This window comes from Nyctibius grandis, chromosome 4 (genome assembly GCF_013368605.1).
Source record: "Nyctibius grandis isolate bNycGra1 chromosome 4, bNycGra1.pri, whole genome shotgun sequence".
Classification (NCBI taxonomy): Eukaryota; Metazoa; Chordata; class Aves; order Nyctibiiformes; family Nyctibiidae; genus Nyctibius; species Nyctibius grandis.
In genome coordinates this window covers 101,435,596-101,457,350 of record NC_090661.1, presented here as the reverse complement: position 1 = coordinate 101,457,350, position 21,755 = coordinate 101,435,596, and the positions used below count along the sequence as shown (strand labels likewise).

Sequence of the window (21,755 nt, the reverse complement as noted above, 5' to 3'; positions counted from 1 at the left end):
ACTTGAGGCCAGGAAGATGAACCATGGGCAAAACAAACGCCCTCACACCCTGTAACGCAGCCACAGCACCCGATCAAACAGTTCTTTCCACATCAGTTTTGTTTACTGCTGAGCACGTACAGATGCTCCCAATCCCCTCTCAAGTTTTTATTCCTGTAGACAGGCAAATATTAAAGTGGTAGCATCTAATACAGAGGAAAGCCTCTCAAAACTCGTATTTGGCCTGCAAAATAGAATACACATCTTTAGAGATCTACAAACATATGTCTAAGCAAAACTGGACTGAGTCAGCTAAACATCTTCATACTTAAGGCTAGCCAGGTTGTTTGCCCAGAAGACCAGGAGGAGAAACAAAGAACCTGATCAAGTGATGCAAAGTTCTAGTACTACTTGAGAACTAGGTCAGTATTTACACCACACTTGCTGTAAAGTGTGAATTACTGAAACACAGATGAATTTTAGAAACTTCTTTTTAACTACATAAGGGAATTCGCTTTTACAGAAAGTGAGATTTACATTATCAGTCAACCAATATTTTGTAATCGTAACTAATACCCCACGTATTAACTGTTAGTAGAGCATTTATGAACATAATTCCTTCCTTTTCAGCCTCCACGCCATACATTCAAGTTGCCACCTTTTACTTTGATAAAGTTGAGCTTTTTTTTTTGTAGTTTATTATTCTCCACCCTACTTTAATTTCTCGACCCTTCTTTGTACACCCTTGCCTCTTGCTTTAAGGGCGACTCCTCTTCACTGCTCTGAAGGGCTGCTTCACCAATCGCCTCCTCCTCTGCGGTGCGACATGCCCCTTCGTCCCCAAAGAGCACCCAGCAGATACGGCCGTCGCTCTGGTGAGAAACCAGGCCAGTGCAAACACCACCTGCCTGCCTCGCCCCCAGCTTTACGAGCCTCCTTCAGGAATTGCTAAATACAGCTTAGTTCCTAAAAGGAACATTTACAGCCATTAGTACCACGAGCGAACGGAATTTCAAATCCTGTTTATTAAACCTCGTGTCTTACAGCAGTACAAACCACACAACTTGTGATAAATTTTCACAATCAGAATAATTTGTATAAATTATAGACTAAAGGCGTGTTGAGTGGAGGTCAAAACACATCTTTACTGTGACTAAGGCACCACGCCCACATACAATGAAAAACCGCAAGTTTTGAGGGGATTTTTTTGTTCTTTTTAATAGCTAATGAAAATTTACCTACAACATAATTCCACCCTGTTCCAGCTAGTAGCTTAATGTCACTCTCCTTTCAACTTCCTTTATGTTTATGACTTATAGCTGAACCTTTTCGAAAATTAAATTTGAAAGACCAAAGGCTTACCTTGAAAGCGGGTATATCCTAATGTTTCTCCTCGGAAACTCTTATAATATTTTACTCCATAAACTATAATTGGTCTTCTAAGAATATGTGCAAGTACAAAAATGTGTGTCTGCTCCAAACTCGCTCCAGGCTGAATCAAACAAAAAAGACAACACTTGAAACAAAACTTATCATTCTCTACTTTGAAATTTGAAAGAGTCTCCAAATTGAGACAGAAAATCCTGTAAGAGTGATCTAGCTTTGACAGGAAAAATGAAAGACTGGAAGACTATTACATATCAGTTGGAAATAAGCAAAAACATTTCAGCTTGCACAAGAACTTAATCCATCAGTAATAAGTCTTTGTCCTATTGCCCATATTCATTCTAACATATTACATTCCCCTGTTAGAACTGAAACTCTGCATAAAGTTTAGTCTAAAAATAATTCACCCATCTGAGGAAAGGTTAAGGTAAGCACCTTTTGATGACAGGAAAAGAGTGCATCCAAACCAAATCACAAGAAAATAGTACCAAAATCATGTTTACACTTTAAAAGATGAGTTAAAAAATATTCCTATAGTTGGAAGCTTATAGGAACGTAAATCTCATTTTGGAGGGGAGTTATATCAGCTTGGTGAAGTTTTAGTAGTGTAAGCTTACAGATCTTAGGTGTACTCTAGGAGGTAAGTGTTGCAGGAGCTAGGAGGCAGGACATTAGCTGATTGCATCTTAGTTAATTGTACAGACTTCACTCTGACACCAGTACTGCACTGCTTAACAGTAAGCTCAAAAATTAGAATTTTAAAAGAACTTTTCCATCTTGGCAGGAAGAGTCCAGCCAGTGAACCTTCAAGATTGCTGGCTTAAGAGGAATGTTTTCCTTTATATATGAAAATTCGTATTCCTACAGAACACTGAGTTTTTGAAATTTCATTTCAGAAAGATTAAAATACCCCTTTTAACAGCCATCTTACAAAGAAGCTTTCTTACCTGGCTTGCAAGAGAGAGTATGAATGCCCAATCTTCCTGCCACTGTTCCTCTCGCAAAGAGAAATGTAAACCAAAGCTTTGGGAATACCACGATTCCCACTCTTTCCAGCGTGTATAGAACCTAAAATGTTAGAGAGATAAAGAGTGGTAAAGATAAAAGTATTTACTCAACCACCATACACCTGACAGCAATATTCAACTCGTGTAATTCTTTAATCCTAGCTCTGTATAGAAGAGGGAAGAAAGAGAGCATACATCAATAAAAACTGTATTTATTTTGGGTTTTTAATCTTCAGGAGACTCCATTTGCTAATCTCATTTAAGAAATCACTTGGGATCACAATGCCTACAGCAAACATGCTGTAATAGATGCAGATTCCTAGCAGGCTCCTGGCTAGTTTGATACCTGTTGTAATAGTTTTTTTTGAAGCCTTATTTAGGCTTATTTATTTTAAAACAAAGGCATTCCATTTCACATCAGGGGAGCTGCTCATTCTTCTCATATAAACAATACAGGTATTCTCTATTGTTGATCATAACATGAGCCAATTAACTCCAAAGTACTTGTGTATCAACTTCAAATAGACAGTGGTTAAGAGGCAGAATTTGGCTTGTATCACTTTTTGGAGCAAAGAGTCTGGTAACTTCACACAGAAAGTGGGATTAATCCGATTTACACTGGAAGTTTTAAAGTCAGAGGATTTCTATTTCTCTGTTTAAATTAAAATTAGCATTTTTGTACAATAGTTCAGCCCTAAGGTTTTATCTTCCTTAATCAATTACAAAGAAAAGTGACCTACACATTAAAAAGCAGGTGCTGGCTTTTTAAAATTTTAGACTCAGTCCAATCACCACACTATGGAAAGGCCACAGCTTCACATTAGGGACACGGGTTTCGTGAAGAGTGCTAAGCCAACTTTTAAACAATGGCCTTTACTGTGAACACAAAGAAACCATTCTGAAGTTCAGCTTATCAAAAAAATCATTGAAATGAACTCATTTAATTAAAATCTAAGAAAATTAACAGAGAGTGAGTGTGTGTGGAAGAAACTTTCCTATGCTTTCATCCTAAAACCTTGGTGTCTAACAGCTGTCATCAACCAGGCTGGCTTTCCCACGTACAGCTAAAACCTTTGCATGGCTCAAAAGCCCGTTAGTAAGATATTCTGATCGGTCTATGTGCTTACTTACAGCAATACATCTCCAGGGAATCTTCTGGATCTATCTACATTCCAGTTCCTAGCCAAATACATCAACTGCTTCCATCTTTGCAGCTGATATTGTGCCTGTTTTCCCCCCAGAAATGTCTAACCAAACACCTTGTGCTAAATGAATTAATTGCTAGGTCAAAATAAAAAACAAACTACCCCACAAGAGCTCTGCTGTGGAAGTGTGTTCCTAAAGAAGTTCCTTGAGTTAGTCAGCCATAGACCCAGTTACCTGCAGATGTTCACAGGAGGCAGCCTTGTAGACAGAAGTCAAGGCCTAGGATTTAGATCTCCTTTAAAACAAACTTGTCAGTTTAACACAAGAGAACTGAACACACCCGTGGAAAAAAAATTCCAAAAGCCAACTTAGGGCATATGCCCGTTCTCCATCAAAAGCTAACGGTGGACTACAAAAAGGGACAAATCAGAAAGCTAAAAAAATAGTCATTTAAAAGGCTAGTGGAGAAGACTCCACAGGTCAGAGCCTCTGGCAACTTCACTATTGAGCTTTTTCTGAGTACCAGACACTAGACTGACTCTAGTAAATAGATTCTTCTTTGTTCAGCATCTAAACAAAGATAACAAAATGAGGCCAAATGAGTGACATGAGTGTTCTGTGTCTGACTATAAAAATACCCAGTTTTAAGTGTCTTTGTGAAGGCTTTGAAGATCAATTCCACTAGATAAAAGTTTAAGCGTACTGTTGTTGAGACTAGTGATTGCATTTAAGAGCCTCTTCCTTCAGCAACTATCATTAAAGCAAGTGACAACAGTGTCACTTCCTATCTGCTACACATCTTAGTCAACAAAATTAAAAGTAAATGTTATCTTGGCCAACACAAAATCTATACAGCAAGTACAGGATGTACAGGGTGATCAATTTATAACAGAACTTAAGACTTCTACTAATTTTTTCAATGACAAACTAGCAAATAAGATTACCCAGACTGAAGTTAGGCAACTGTATTCAAACAACTACAAAGGAACACATGAATCAGTTAAAAAAAAAAAATGTGCTTCCAATAAGGATAAAGTAAATTCAGAGTAAAATGCAAATTCTGTCTAAAACATGAACTAAAAAGCTTAACCAGATTTAATACGCTCTAAACAATGAGTGTTACGTTAGATACAACAGTAAATCAACAGCAGTTCACACTAATATTGTGAAAGACTGGTTTAAGCCTCAATAGTTTCCAGCATGTTTTTGGATACCATCATAATCTATCTATTTATGATCCATCATAAATTTCTCTTCTGGCCTCAGGGGAACTGCTTGTGATGCCAGGGACATTCCTGCGTGGTCGAGATGCACGCTCCCATTATAAACAACTCTAAAGTAGTCGCAGGTCCGTTCGGAGACAGGTTCTAGGGAGGATCGTTACTGAAGCACCACTTTACTGAATCCAGTTCTGGATGCTCATTTGGGGAGTTTTCTCCAAAGAGCAGGCAGCTGGGGACAGTAATCATAAAAGCTAGTTATAGGTACCCCTAAAATTAACCTCTGTTGTTGAAATCCAAATCACCTGTGTCTTATATTATTAGTCTGTATCAGCATCTTCCCTTAGTCCCGTTACACACTTCAGAGCTGGTGGACCCCACTGGGGGTCCAACTGTAAGAATTTTTCCTCTAGCAGAGGCAAGCCACGGTATCGGACTAAAGAAGGCTGCCAGCGTAAAACAACAAAAGTTTTACAGAGTGATAAGTTAATTCTACAGCCAAATGACAGCGCTAGTTAAATGTCAACACTCTGCTTTACTGCCATTATTTTAGGAGACAGAACAGGCACAGAAAGAGCAATACTGAATAAAGCTGTAACTAAGCAGATGGAATGAAAATACTGAAAAGTTTATGCAGGAATAAAAGGCTATCTTCTATCAACGATCTTCTGCAAAGCTTCCACCAACAGCAGCGAGGCATGGCATGTGCGTGATTTACATTGCAAGTAAATTCCAGCCTTCGCTGTGGTTAGTGCACTCTTGACAAGCACACAGTGTAAAATATTTTACTCTCTTTTAAATGCTATTTGCTGAATATCACATACCATCCCTGAGTTCAGAATGTCCTAGTTTCCAGTGCTCGCACTTAAAATACACTAGATCTAGACTACTACGTGAATCACGCTGTGAATGAACATCTTTGAGGCACACAATCCACAGTAACCTGGGGAGCGGTGGTTGTGCTTCGTTTTAATACTATGCTGCTATCAGCTGCTACGCTACGTGGAAAGCTATCTTTAAAGTGGACATAAAAACTACCTTACCAATGCGAGCAGTCATGTAAACTGTCATGAAGAGCTTTCCGCAGCACTGAATCCTTGTCGTAAATGCCCCAAGTGGCTTGTAGTACTGAATCAAGCAGGCAGTCCCCTGCAGTCCGATTCCAAAGTGCATATAATCTGCTGTCCAAGCGCGTACCCAGTTCCAGTGACCAATTAATGATGGGAGATTCCTCTTCTAGCTCTGCAACATGACAATAACCTCTTTTAAAACCTGTCTTCATTTGAAGTCTCAAAGAATCCAAATAGCACATTATAATGCATAATCTCAACAATTTACCCATTTTCATGAATAAAACTAAGTTTTCCTACATACTATAAAAATAACGCGAACTACTGTCAAGAATTCTGTCAAGAATACTGTCAAGAAGAAAAAAACAACAAAAACAAAACAAATAATAGCCTTAAAGAAAGAATCACATCATTTCTTTGAGGATTATTACTGAAGTGGAAAGACTGTTCAGTTTTCTTTAAGGAGCTTATGACTTAAAACTGTAAAGATTTAAAAATCTTTAAAATTCAAAGATACATTACAAACATGATTTCTACAGACTCTATTCTCTCTCTGCCTCATAAATAGAATGTAAATGTTAAAATTGAAGTAATTCCAGCATGAAGATTAACTTGAAAGCATCAAATATTTAAAACAAATTCAGGCAACAAAACCACATATACACACACACACACTTTTTTAAAAACAGAAGTATTCTCTAATTAAAAGCAAGGAGAGATTCTAGCCCTTCTCAGAGCATTTACCTTTTTGAACATCTCTGTCAAGTACTTCATCAAATAACTTTTCTTGGACTGTGGGTGGCAAGTCTTCAATATCTGGAAAAACAAAAAGCAAATACAAAAGTCACTTAATGTTACTGTAAAAGAGACACGTTACCAGCTGATGCTCAGGAGAACTTAAGCAACAGCTTTCGCCCTATCAACCCTAAGGTCTCCTCTGAAAAGCTGCTATTATTTTCAGATCTGTCATTTGTGACCACAGGCTTCTCAGAGCACGCTGAAGTAGATGTGCATCTCAGACTGACTGTCATACCTTTTATGCAGAAAGGATCGCCACAGCACACGTAGGGTAAGAATGGATTTCTCTGAGGGAGAAAGTGAAGTAGAGAACCACTTTGAGGTGTGGAAAAAAAGAGAGTATTTTCAACCCTACTATATTTAGGTCAGCTTCAATCCTAAGCAGTAGTTTTCCACCCATGTGAATGATTCCCCCCCCAGTCTCCCCCAACAGACAAGTACAGTTTGCCAAAAGACTTGTTCTTGTACACAACACCCACTTTCTTAGTCATTTCACGCAGACTTCAACAAAATAGTTTAGAGAACCCCAATGGTCTGCAGGCCACAGTTTGCAGGTCAGAAAACAAGAAATGGGAAAACTATTGAGCTATGACATTGAAAATGCCACTACTGACAACTGTTCCGAGAGCTTTACAGACAGGATCTGCAACTGGGGACCTACTGTTATTTAAAAAAGGGGGGGAGGGGGCAGAAAATTGTGTAATGGGCAAAACTCTTGTGATTCCTGTATCACATAAAATAAACACACATTCTAAAACTCAACCATTTGCTATACCCTAAAGACTTGCTCATGGCCTGCACTTCAGTACAGTATAAGGAGTAAAGGGTTGCTAGGCAGATCAGCAACCAGAAAAGCTTTGCTAGCTTCAGCACAATTGTGAAACTTAAATAAGGGAATAAATCAAACAGTTAATCAGAAACATCTAGTATCCCCTCAGACAGTCCAGGGGATAATGACTGGGCTCAAAGTGGTATTTCAAGGGCACGAAGATCTCTCTTAATTGCAGTGTCGGATCTGCCAGACCTGCTCGGATGTCCAATACCCTACGGCTTTACAAGTGTAGTCCACGTTTCAGCACGTGAGTTGTTACTGAAGCATATTATTGTTTGGTGCAGGCAGGGTGTTGTGGGGTGGTCTTTTTTGTGTATGATTTTTCCTTTTAAGCTAGAACCGGCTTACAGTGGCCAGCAATCAACTTAAGTTTTGCACTCTAATGTCTGTGCATGGGGTCTTCGGGAGGATCCTATCCATTTATTTGAAAGATTGAGTGGAAACTGGTTCCTAAGCTACATCATATAAGTAGTGTCTGAACAGGATTGTGTGACTTATACCACTGTCCTTGGAAATGCTGTCTTGAGGCCAGCTGCTAACTGTTGGCTACAAAAGATGTTCAGCTGGCTAAGTGTGATGGAAGTGGAAATACACTGGCAGTTTTGACGTACAGAAGCTTTTGAACATTCTTATTCCTTAATTATTTAATGGCTATTACACGTGTCAAAAAGCTGCACAGTGGTTTAAGACGGGTCTCTTGAAAATACTGAACAACTTCCCCAGTTCTGGCAAGAGTAACATTTCTCGTGTGTGTTATGAAATCGTTCTGTTCCCCCTCTTTCCCTTCTCTCCCCCAAACAGCAATGAAGTGTTAGTCTCTAGACACTTTGTACACCCACACCATCTGCCTCTCATACGTGACCCACAGAATAAGAATGAATACAGCACCTCAAGCAGATAGTTGCAGACAAGTGGTAAATATTATCCAGACTTTTTGAGGAGAAGGAGGTGAAGTAACACTCAAAGAGGTTCCAATACAATTCTTACAATGCTACTGCTTTATAAAAAAGACTAATTGATCTGCTGATTAGTACAGTTTCCATCTACATATCTTCTTACCTCTGGTAGCATTTCTATTAAAGGAAATAGCTACTGAAGATTAAAAGTCTTCTAACTACTTTTTGTCAATAGACAAACATTCTCTTAATCGCGGACTACCTCAGAAGTATTCAAGAAATGCTATTGCTGTAACCAGGTACAAACGCAAAGAATAGCTCTGGGCCTTAACGGAACGGCCTGAAAGCTGACATACAGCTATGTGAAAAGTCATATTAAGCCCAGAAATGTCTGGACTCCAATCTTAACTTTAAACACAGCCTTTCCTTAGAATACACCACTTTTCTTCAATTTCCTCATGTCTAAAGAGGACAACAGATGTTCACTTCACAGGAACAATGTATGGGTTGAAGTGTGCAAAAACTGAATATGAATAAGCAAATTCAATTACTAGATCTTACCTAAGCTATTAAAACTTAATAAATAAATACAACCTATACACACTCCACCACCAGAAAGTCAGCAATTCTCAACTAGGTGACAAGAGAAAAATCTTCCTTTAGCAAAAAGACTTTTGTAACTACCTGCAGGTAACGTAAACGTTACGAGGTCAGTCAGAAAATAGCAAGCAAAGTCTCCCTTTCGTTGATGAAGAGATGCAGCAATTTCACGACGAATTTGTTCTGTGACCTCTGGACACACCATGGCAGGAATGCACTTTGCTGCATGTTGTGATACCTGTAACATAACAGAGATACTGCACTCAGTATTATTTCTAGTCAAATATGAAGTCTTGGGAGTGATAACCAACAGCAGATAGTATTTTGTTAGCGAGTAATGCAACAGAAGTATAAACACTAGTACGCTGAAAGGTCAAATGTTTAGTGACTCTCAATGAATTAATGCCTCTCATTTGTCATGTAGCTGATAACATAAAGCTGGTTAAAAACCTCTTTAAATGAAATAAGTGAATTAACAGGTGACCACTTCCAGTAGTAAAAAGAAAGCAAAAATATATATATAACAGATAACAATAGGAAATATACCTCAAAAGTTATGCATGAGCCCAGTCTACATTTAACGAAGAACATCATCACCACAGCACAACAGACAGCTTCCTACAAAGAATCTTATCAAAAACTATTAAGCTAAGATACTTAAAACTCCTCCAGATTCTAATTATCACTGGCAGAAGGAACTCAATCAATGATACAGGGCAAGTGATGCAGGGACGACACTGGATATATAAAGAAAAGCTTTAAGACACACATTTTCACTCGTTAATATCCTGGCAAAGTATCACTGTGGCTCAAACACTACTAAGCATTTTCACAAGTGATATGTTAAGTATTCCTAGAAACTGAAACAAAACCAAACAGAAACATTTTTAAGACAGTATTTTAGCAAATTAACTTATTTTTAAACGTGTAACTCCAGCCAGCCAGATAGCTATGTAAGCAGCTACTGATATTAGCCATACATAAATATATACTCTTCCCAAGGCTTTAGCTACATTTGTCTTGCTTCATCTGCTCTGTTTAATTACTCAACTCCATGCACTCCATCATCCTTATGCACTTCTCAGGCATGCCGTGCTCCTCAGGAACACACACTTTCAAAATTGCATTAAGCATCAGAAGAGTGAAGGAGGCAGAATGAAGGAGGGGCAGAGGTAAAATAAAAATTCAGCTCTGATAAGGTGAGGAACCAGAAGTCTGAGATGAAGAAAACAGACAAAAAGAGATAATAGAATTAGTTATGGGCTTAGTAAGAGGGCAAAGATGGAGGAGGGCAAAGATGACAAGAATTGAGGTGCACCGTACAAAAATATACAAGGAAATGGAACATGCAAGAGCAAGGAGACCCCAGAGAGGAAACAACCACTCTATAAAATGGGTAAAGAGCAGAAAAAATGCAGCAATTTTGCCAAGCGAGAAATTTGCCTTTCTCTAGAAGAGAAGCTCCCAAGAAAACCAGGGAAGAAAGACCAGGTAGACTTATTCATTAAGAAAACTCAGAAAAAGCTACGCTGTCCTTGATCTCAGTGCTTTGCTGTCAGGGCATTTCCTCTCCCCCACCCACAGCACAGGAAGCCTCACAATAGCTCACTTCCACCACCAGTAAGGTCAGAACGTGGGCCAAGACTGCTCATTAATGAGAAGACTGAACGTCCTCAAGACCACCACATACACACAGGCTTAAACTCGCTTCTTCAGGAGAAACATCAACAAAGGCACAAAGCATCAACTGACATATTCTAACAATATTAGTCTCCATCTTCTAGCAAATAAGGTTACATGCCACTGGCTGCAAACAATGGCACAGTTACATAAGGCTCCTATTCAGTCTGTGCAAGGGCCAAAGTAACTCACCTCCGTAAGCAAAATTGCTAGCATGTCTTGTCTCTGAAAGCGTATCGCCAGATGGACAAGCGTGTACCCAACGTCAAAAGCAGAGGGGCGATTTAGCAGGCGTACTTCATCTGCAGTAAGCTGGCGGGCAATATCTCCTCCTGATGACTTGTAAGCTTCAACAGCAGCTAAATCCCCTTCTACAACTCCTGAAGAAAAAAAGAAACACAGCTCATTTTAGCTAGCGAATTAGCCACTCTGGATCAAACCACCTTACTGAACAGTTTCCTTCTATTTATTCTGATACAGACGTAACAGACAAAGATTTTTGTGCAAATTTTTATTTCTTTTTTTTTTTTAAAAACAGAAGACTACAAAAATATTTACACTTACCTCACCTCCTAGACCATTTCCACTATCCAAACTATCTAGAAGATACGGCAGATCAAAAGCACACGACAAAGTGGTGCTGAGGACCCTTGATGAAGTACCTAGCATAGCATACTCACTAGCGTTTCATTTGATCAGCAGTACTGAAGTAAAAACATTCACTCATAGTAGAGAGATTAGTTTGATTATATCTTCCCTTAAAGCTTATCTTAAAAACAAACTGGATCTAAGAAATAGATCCATTAAAAGGTTTTTTGAATGAAAGTCTTTTTGTTTCCCCAAATATCATTTAAAATAGTGTTGGAAGAGGGTACAGAGCACAAAGTTTCTCTTCAGCTCACCATCTCCGTTACTAACTGAATTTACACAGTTATCATTCAGGGTAGTCTATTAAAACTTAATTAAAGAGAAATTACACACACATACTGCATCAGCTTTGTGTTGCTTTACTTCCTAAAGCAAGATGGGGTGGGGGACACAACCCTGATGTCTTCTAGAGTCCCTGGGAATATCTAAATTCTGCACCATGCTTCAAACCAAGACCATTCACGCTGAATGCATTCTTTAGCTGCAATTATCAGAATACACCATCAACAAGGTGTGGAGGTGTTATCTTTAACAGTATGAGTTCCAGTGTAAGACTTCCTAAATTTAGAAATTCCTTCAATTATAAAAGATCCTATTTGAGATATATGCTTTGTAACAGAACTGTGTAATGGTGAGTCAAGGAAACAGAAAAGTCATCTTAAAGCCATCTTTAATAGGAGAGTAAATGAGAACAGTAACAGCACAGATCACAGACACAAGAACTCTCTCCCCTATTTTCTGTAGCTAAATCTCCTTGCCAACTATAAGAATCAACAGTTGAGCAGACGCCATGATGCTGGAAATGGAGCCTCAAGTCCATCCCTGACTCAATTTGCTCACTGAGACTCAAAACTTGATCAGAAGGGAAAGAGTCTCAATGGCTCTCACTTCTGTTCAGGACCAAGATGCAAACACCAGACCAGAAAAAAAACAACAAACAAACAACCCAAAACCAACCAAACAAAACCCCTCAAACAAACAAACAAAAAATGCCAAAACAAACCATACTGCCTACTAGCAGAGAAGCATGCGAACCGCTGGGCTGCTGGTTAATCCAGGGTTTGGGAAAGCATTCCAGCTCGGCCAGGAAGCCTGTCATTTTCAATACTGAGATTATAAAGCTTTCAGAAGAAACGCAGAGGGAAAATGGATTATCATTGCAAGACATTTCTCTACAAAGTTATCAGCTCTGCTTAGTAAGCCTCTACAGATAAACGTTAGATTATCCATTTCAACTGTGGTCTAACGCAGAGAAGTTCCAGAATGCAAACTCAACCGTGAATGTCAGTCATACAACATCTACCCATTCATCAAGGACTCCAAAGCCCTAACAGGCCAGGGCAGAATGAAAACAACACAGGACAACAGTTTCTTAAGTTTTCTGATGCATGTTTTTGCTCTACCTGTACAAGAAGACATTCCTGTTTCACTCCAGCATTAATGTCTCGTTCTGCTTAACTGCCTGCCCATGTATTCACCCCAGATGAGTTAAAGAACTAGTTAGAAAAGAGTTATGTCTGTCCATTTTAGTTCTTATTCCATAGTTAAGAGTTAGAATTTTGATGATGAAAAAAACATTTATTTTAAAGAAAGGAGCTGCTACTGATGGAGAAAAGCTACTTCAGCGAAGGGAAACGAACACTGACAATTCATCAGTCAGCCTTTCAAGACCTTCGCCCAAACGTGCATCAAGAGAATGCAATATGGGCTGTGACCAACACAGCCGTGCTCCTGTTGCAACACTTCCATTCTGGCTGAAACCAAAACATAGCGGAGCAAAAGGTACGGTGTTGTCAATATATGTTGTATCCATAACAAGAATGCCAAGTGTAGCATTTTATTTCCATGCAATCACATTTATGCCGCTGATAAGGCAATACCAAGGCTGCCCACAATAGGATTCCAAACGAATGCAGCAAACTGACATGTTGGTTGGTGGGTTTTTTTTTGTAGATATAGATGTATACATAGATACCAAAGTCAGACAATTTCTCAAGACCTGCCCCCTTAAAACAAATTCTACTACAGCTCTGGCACAAGATCACCTATTAGCAAACACCCAAGAATCCAGTAGAAAGAAGAATCTTTATGGAGGAGCAGATTCTCTGCTACCTTATGACAACCTTAATTTATTATTATATTAATTTAGGAAAGACATTTTGTTGAAGACTAACAGCCACTTTATACCCTTTTACATTTTAACCACTTCTATTGACAGGGGAAAGATTCCAGTTACCATATCTGCACCTTCCACAACACCACCCAATGACAAACACACCAAAGCCCATCCAAGACTGGTAGGTAGCAATCCTGCCAACACAAATATCCCAGACTAATTTCAAAACTCAAACAATCAAAAATCCCCAAAATGATCTTTCAAACAGATAATCAGACCCAAAACACCATATCAGTTCCAGTCGGCCAGCCTGCCAAGTACACACTACACAGCAGTACACGCTACTACACCCTGAAGTCGGTGTCTTGTCAACTCATATTTGTCTTTATTCTTTTAATTCCCCACCCTCAGCTGCTCAGGCAACTCACTACCACCCCACTCTTCAGCAAACCTCAGCGACAACTGAGGTTGTTGCTGCAATAAGGATCCAAATCAAGTGACACGTGCTGCGTGCAGCACTGCCAGTTCTTGCAGTTCATTCCCACGTCTTGCAATACTTGACATTCCTAGAAGCCCCATGTCCTAGAATTAATTACTAAAATTGTTATAAGCGCTGTCATTTCAAAAGTACATTTCTAAAGCTTGCTGATGAAGCTTAAGCTAAAGATCAATGCACACATCAAAACCAGGCAAACTGTATATGCCTTCTAGGCCTTATTTAAAAAAAACACAGAGATTGTAAATGTGTTTTGAGTATAGGGTTGGCAATGATTTATCTAGCAGTGAAGAACAGTGATGGTGTGCTAAATGACACCGACTAGTGCAGTTACAGCTCATGGAGGGATGCTGATGTGACCGTGTGCATGTATTGTATCTGGTCACCCTCTAATCCTTAAACCCAACAGACAAGTGGCTGTTTATGGGAGGGAAGGGAAGAAAAGCGTCACGAAATTTTTAGATCAAGTCCAGACAAACTCACTTCTGGATGCACTAACGATTTTGTAACTGAGCCTCAACAGATAAACATGGCACAGAAAAATCAAACCATACACAGCTCATTCTGCGTAATTTTTGGCCACAAAGCCCATTACAAGTCTTTTCCCTTATAAGAAGCTTCCTCTTGCAAACCTGCTGCATGCTCTCCTGTCTGGTACTAACCTGCACTGAAATACTGTGACCCAACTACCCAGAGCATCACTACGGCAGGGCCTATATCCTACGGTCATTACAAACCTCTTTGGCCCCTCTTAGCCACAGCAAGAAAAGTCCAAGTTTTTCTTTACCCATTCTACCAAATACCTACTCTATTTTAGCCACTTCAAAAGAACAGGGAGAATTCCTGGCAGCTCGTCAGGTGTCACCCTGCTCACAGTGCCAGTCAGTACAATCCAAGGCTGCAGTGAACACTGAGCAAAAATATAGTAATAACAGGCAGATTGTCAGAAATCTGAACCAGAAAACACACATCTTGCCCCAAAACTATGGGGGTAACTACACGCAACATTCATAAGAACTGCCTGCAATTCCTAAATTCAGTATCACCCCTCCAAAATGAGGTCTTAATATGCTTTTATTGACAATAGGAGGCACATTCCTACAATGGCTTTGATTTCTGTCAGATGAATAAGAGCCTCCAATTCATTAAGTCTATTTAAATAAAGCTTAACAAAACACTATTTACAAGAAATATTACAGAAATATTTACTGACGTTATAATTCACTGCATTTCATAACACACAAGTGCCTGATTGCTTACACAAGCAGCCTCTGAATCGTGTTCAGATGCAACGCCGTGCCAGTTGGATTATTCCCCACCGACACCCACTGCATTCCTCAGACTGTTAAAATGTCAAAAGGAAGAGCGGCATTTGCCCGAAGATTGTTCACACAGCACCTGGGAGCGCTCCAGCAGCGAGACCTCTTGTGAGGACGTAGCTCTGATTAGTGACAAGAGCTACACAAAACACAAACGGATCCCTGTGACTCAACGTCTACTTCAGATCCACAGCAAGAATAGCTTTTAAGTGGACTCCAGAAACATTAGTCTGGTATTACTGCAACTGAAGACACCAGGCTGTGCCCCCCGCTCCCCTCCACCTCCAAAGTTGTGCTTTGCTTAATGCACAAGCACATGGCTATAGCCCAACGTCCTCAGCGACAAGACAGAACGCCAAGTGCTGCACTCAAGCCATGAGAAAACGCAAGTGCAAGTCAGTATTCTGTGTTTAGAGGTTCAACTGTGTTCCCATCTGCAATTCAGGCATTTCCTCTTATCGGAACGCTCTTTCACAGAGCCAGGAGCCAAGTTTTTTTCTTCTTCTAGTAAAGCCCTGACTCTCAGAGGTAGCACAGATCGGGAATATGCAATCTCAGTATACATGAGAAGACACACGATAGAGATTCACAAGGTTATTTGAACAGACTAAATTTTAAAAATATTAATGACCCAATAATAACTACTTGCACCATCTCGATCCTGCTTTTTTTCTGCTACACCCGTTAGAACCATCTTCCTCATCAGGTATCAGACATTACCTTTGCTCATATTTAACAAGCCTGTAATTAGCCTACCTACTAAAAGCAAACTACTTCAGCTAAGATGCTATTAAAGTTATTCTTTAGAACAATATTAATTATTGTTCTATTATTAGAACATTCATAGGTTTGGTACAGTTAAGCGAACTTGGAAAATACGCGAGAGCTTACAAGCACATCTAGAAAACTAACTCCTGTTTGCCCTAACTGCACAGTTCTGATGACTTCAGAACAGCCAGGTGGAAGTTTCCAGAGAAAATGCTATAGCAGAAGTTATTTACTTCACTATCTGATACTTTTGGAGCGCACTGACTGCCACAACTTGCAAATGAAATAGGGGAATTCTTTCAAACAGACTGATGCAGTTCTGCCATTTATCTACAGGGCAGCAGAGAGGCTGGGGGAGACAGACCTGGGCAGCAGCACTGCCTTGGCCGGTCAGGAAAGGAGCCCACCAACAGAAAGAAGTTCCCAACAGCAGAAAGGTTTAAACATGCCGTGAGAGAGACTAAAAGCAAGTCAGCACAGAGAACAGTAACCCTGACTTCAACCACATTTGCTGTTAATTTAGTTGAAGGTTCCTCAACGACACCTCAGCTGAACTGCCAGGGAGGCAAACAGCAACCGCAGAGCAGCAAAAAGCAGTGGGTCAGCCAGCCTACAGCAGCTGATGCCGCAGGAGACTCCTGACCCTCAAAAACTGCATGAGCATCACAGAATGGTTAAGGGTTGGAAGGCACCTCTGGAGATCATCTAGTCCAACCCGCTGTCAAAGCAGGGTCACCCAGAGCATGTTGCACAGGGTCGCGTCCAGGCAGGTTCACAGAATCACAGAATGTTTGGGATTGGAAGGGACCTCGAAAGATCATCTAGTCCAATCCCCCTGCCGGGGCAGGATTGCCTAGACCATATCACACAGGAACGCGTCCAGGCGGGTTTTGAATGTCTCCAGAGAAGGAGACTCCACAGCCTCCCTGGGCAGCCTGTTCCAGTGCTCTGCCACCCTCAAAGTAAAGAAGTTCCTCCTCATATTCAGATGGAGCTTCCCATGTTTCAGCTTGTGCCCATTGCCCCTTGTCCTGTCACGGGGCACCACTGAGAAGAGTCTGGCCCCCTCCTCTGGACACCCACGCCTAAGGTATTTGTAAGTGTAGATAAGATCCCCTCTCAGTCTTCTCTTCTCCAAGCTGAACAGACCCAGCTCTCTCAGCCTCTCCTCATAAGAGAGGTCCTCCAGTCCTTTGACCATCTTTGTAGCCCTTCGCTGGACTCTTTCCAGTAATTCCTTATCTTTCTTGAACTGAGGCGCCCAGAACTGCACACAGTTACTCCAGATGTGGCCTCACCAGGGCCGTGTATAGGGGCAGGATAATCTCCCTTGACGTGTTGGCCACACTCTTCCTAATGCACCCCAGGATACCATTGGCCTTCCTGGCCACAAGGGCTCATTGCTGGCTCATCACTGCTCAGGAGGTACATACACAGCCACGCATATGCTACAGGGAAGGCATTCTCAGTCTTCAAAAAGGCTGAACAGGATTAAGCTGACATGAAACAAGCAAAACCAAAGAGAATTAATTTCTATAACATACCTGTTAAAATAAATACAACATTTTTTGCTAAATTACTGGAAGAGTGTGACGATTACTCTGTTTAGATAAAATATCTAAAGAACAACCCAAAGACTCAAGATTTCTTTGATTCAAGGAGGTAGCAGTGCTACGGTAAACGACGTGTTCTCACATTTGAGTGGACTGCAAAAGGAAACACTTCATCTTAAGGAGGTCATTGTGCCTCGTATCACAGAATATGTGGGACAATTGTAATCAACTTCACTATTCCTGGAACTGCGTGGTAATAACAACAAGTTTCTCAAACAACCAAATTACACATTTTAAAAGTCAAAGTAGAAGCAGATCCCTCAGTAACATCCACCAGATCAGAAACATGGAGCCCTGTGCTGCTTCTCTTCTGCTACAGATACAATTACAAGTGGTCTACATCATACATGTGTTCTCATTCACCCACCTACACACCAATCCTAAGGCTGGTTTAAGTGCCAAGGTGACGTTCCAGCAAGCAGTGGCTGGTCAATTGACACATTAAAACCCAACTCTGACACTTGTTACAAACCTTACTGCTCCTCTAGCACTGAGAGTGCGGAGGAGCAGAGGTTTGACCACACAAGCTGTAGTGTTCTCTGGAGCTCAGCCCTCACTCTCTTCCAACTATTGACCAGTGGCACATCAGCTGGCCACAAAGAAAGTTTTATTATTGATAACTACTCCATTTCAACATTTTGAGCACCAAAAACATTCTGAGAAAAATTTATCATCTTATAGGAAGAACTCGTTGGCAAGCAAATATGACACATCAATTAATACAAAAGAGTGATCATCTGAAAAACCTTTATGGACCTTCAATTCATTCTCCTCTTTCTTCATTTCCAGGACCTCCCTTCTTAGTATTAGCAAGCAATCAACAGCAGATCACTCTCTAGGTAATAACAGCTTGAGACAGAACCTTCTGTATACTAATTTTTTTTAATTCCTCAAGCTCAGCAACTTGCATCAGCTTAAAAATAAGTAAATAACTTCCAAGAAGACATGTACCTTGAACCTGAAGCCATCCTATGCATGAGAGAAGGACTATAGCCTATTCTTTTTTGCACGCAAACAGCTCTTACCCCTACATACAGTCCACGTAGTATGTTTCTAACATATCCTTACAAGGCAAAGCAGCACATATGTAAGAAGAACTGTTGAAAGATGTCCTTAGCCCCCTCTCCTATCTGTAAGAGGTATCCACACCCCTTGTTGCATTAAATACACCCTTCCCCGCCTCCAGCGCCTTGTTCCCACCCGTACCCTTCCCACTCCCTTAACACAGCATAAACAACCCCAGCGAGGTTTAGCCGTACCACAGATGGGATGAGGAAACCAGTCTGGGTTTACCAAAACAAACAAACAAAACAACCACCACACCCCCCACAAAAATATCCCCTAATCAAGCTCACGAAGCTTCATTTTTAGCACGATTAGTTTCCAGATGCACTTCGTTGTACGCTGGCATGCAAATGTGCCAGGAGGAGGGCAGGAACAAGCGGCTAGGAGGGCTACTTTGGGTGGCAGGGCCAGCTGAAAGCACCTTGGTAAGCCAGTTCCTGCAGACTGCCTTTGCTCTGCAAGACACAGATCAGGAGGTGGCCTCTGTCTCTCCTGGGGCACTGCCCCGCCAGCTTCATCCCTACACCTGGACAGAACGACTCTCCTTTCCCACAGGGTTTGTGGATGCTTGGGTAACGCATTGGGCTCTATTTCAGAAAACTGAAGGGAGAAAAGGACAGAGGAAAAAAAACCTGTAAGAGAGAGAACATAATCAACAAAGGAAAAACTAAGCAGACACATATGTAGGAATACTAGGAATGAACTAACAGTCCTTTTAAGGCTGTACTGCAAAACAAGACTCCTTACAGAGTGCTCTAAATATTTTGGATTTGTTTAAGAAACACACTCTCAGTTGTTTCTTTCACACAGCTAAGAGGAATGCATGTCTGCTTGGTTTCGGAGCCACCATCCCCAGCAAGGGGAAGGCCGGCCCATGATGGTACCAGCTACTTTACTGACCTGAACCAAAAGGGAAGAGCATACTCTCTTGCAACAGTTAATAAGCAGGATTGGAGGAGAAAGGAAAAGGAGAAGAAATGCAGCTTACTTTTAAACTGCGGGCTACAGTTCAAGCTCAGGGGTTAAACACAGAACCCAAGAATCCCCAGCAGCGCCCTGCAGCACCCACACTCTGCTAGCACCACTGTAAAACCCAGCCCTGAAGTGCCTGGAGAGGGGAAGCTCCAGCAAGTACTGAAGTGTAAGCCCCAAGCAAACTCTGAACGCTAGAAAGGTTCTACAGTCATCCCCATCTTCATCCATTTGTACTACTTAAATCCACAGCCAGCTGTGACCAGCTTCACCAGGCCCCATGGCAATACTGCTCCTCTTATACATCACATTCCCTAAGCCCCACAGGCCACCAAACCTCTCTTACAGTCTCTTTGGCATAGACACCATGAGTTATACAAAAGACAATGGAGCTTAATTACAAATACACATTAGCTTCCCTTCCCAACCCCCCCAAGAACGGACAGCCACCTTGTACTTCACACCAACCTTGTACTCGGTCAGTACAGCAGAAAGCACTGGCGTCCTTGCCGAAGCCATTTGTAATTTCTCATTGTAATTCAAACTGGCATTTGTAGCAAGTCACGTTATTCAACAGCCACGCTTACTAGATGTTCTGCTTTGACTTTAATAAATTTTAACCAAATGAATCAGTTCTAAAGATCTCATCCTTTTGAGAAAGAATCATTTGACGGATACATCCACTGCTGCAAAAACCCAGTCAATAACAAAAATAACATTCAAGTACATTTACTTGCAGAGTTTGAAAGGCGGAATGCCACTAATCCTTCTGATTCGGAAAGAATACCCTTCATCAAGGAAACTATTCATGCTGAAACGAGAGTTGCACTCATCACATTTTGTATAGCCTAGATTTGCAAGGAATGGAAGCCTTGATGGCATGTTTATGTACCGAGCTGGGCAGAGCATTAATGAATGTCTCCAACAAAACAAGAAAAAACACAAATGCACACAGAGGTACTTTATAAATCCACACAAGATACACATCTATCTTGATGTTTCAGCTAAAAAAGAACAGATGTGGAAAAAAAGTAGCCTGATATATGTTTTTAACGAAACTTGACATTAAATTTAAAATCTAGTAAAAAGAATTTTGTACTAGAGTTGAGATGCAAAGAGGGAGTTCAACTAAACAGCTGTTCTGAAGTATCAAACATTTTCCTTGGTACCTTCAGAAAGACAGTATCTTCTAAGAGAAAAAGAAAATAACCAGTCTGTCAAGAACTACTCCTACTCCTGCTCCTCTAATCTTTATTTTTAACTTCAGGGAAAGCTACACTTTGTGCATCCAAAAACTTTAAACTGATACATCTCTCCCACGTAAGACAGACTCAAAGCAAATGGACCCTCCACAAATGACTGAGTTTAAACGTGGAGGTGCACAGTCTGAAGTGACTGAATCCTACCAAGCCACCACTTGTCACCTGGACTACGGCAACAGGTTGTGTACCAACTCTTACTCCATCCATTTTCACAAACTCACTTGACATTCAACATGAACTTGTCCTGTTTTATAATTGTTTTTGGCTAAGGACTGACAGTGTTCAGCTCAGCTGAAAATTCACACGAGCTCCAGCTGGCTAACAAACAGTAACTCGCTAAGTCACTCTAACTCAGTTGATTCCCATGGTAAGAACATATGCTTCAGACAAAATTGTTCAACTGACAGTTAAATTGTTTTAAGTATGTCACGCTAAGACAAAACAACCAGCACAAATGTGGCTTATTGCTTTTAAAACTACTGGTTAAACTGGTATACCTTTCCAATATAGATACGCTCTGCAAAACATCCAGAGACAACCACAAAAGAATCTGTGAGGCTTTCCTCAAACTTCCTAAGGTTATTCCTGCTACAAGGAGTATTTGGAAAAAAAAAAATCACATCTGTGATATGCAAAATGAAATTCAAAATTATCAATCCTTCATTTCAGAATTAACAGCTTTGGTTACTGCTTTTTCCTCTCAGTTAAAGAGCAGAAGTAGAGTAAGTTGTTTAAGTTACAAAAAGGAAACCATGAAATCTTTCAGCAGAACAGCAGGAAAAATCAGCACACAACTCCATCCGCATTCTGGCTTTCTCAGCAAGATGTGTTCAAGATACCTGCAAACTATTTTCATTTTAAAAGAACCAAATCATTATTGCC

The 21,755-nt window shown here is 40.6% G+C and overlaps 1 protein-coding gene across 1 annotated transcript in view; it reads right to left on the bottom strand.

Moving 5' to 3' along the window:
- The window catches only part of ZRANB1 (zinc finger RANBP2-type containing 1), a 46,878-nt gene that overhangs the window by 8,995 nt on the left and 16,128 nt on the right, over nt 1-21,755 (bottom strand). The window contains exons 4-9 of the mRNA XM_068400169.1: nt 10,807-10,994; nt 9,019-9,172; nt 6,553-6,624; nt 5,782-5,980; nt 2,313-2,433; nt 1,342-1,471 (exon numbers count right to left, since the gene is read on the bottom strand). Coding sequence (XP_068256270.1) covers nt 1,342-1,471; nt 2,313-2,433; nt 5,782-5,980; nt 6,553-6,624; nt 9,019-9,172; nt 10,807-10,994 — 864 coding nt within the window. The remainder of the gene's footprint in view (nt 1-1,341; nt 1,472-2,312; nt 2,434-5,781; nt 5,981-6,552; nt 6,625-9,018; nt 9,173-10,806; nt 10,995-21,755) is intronic.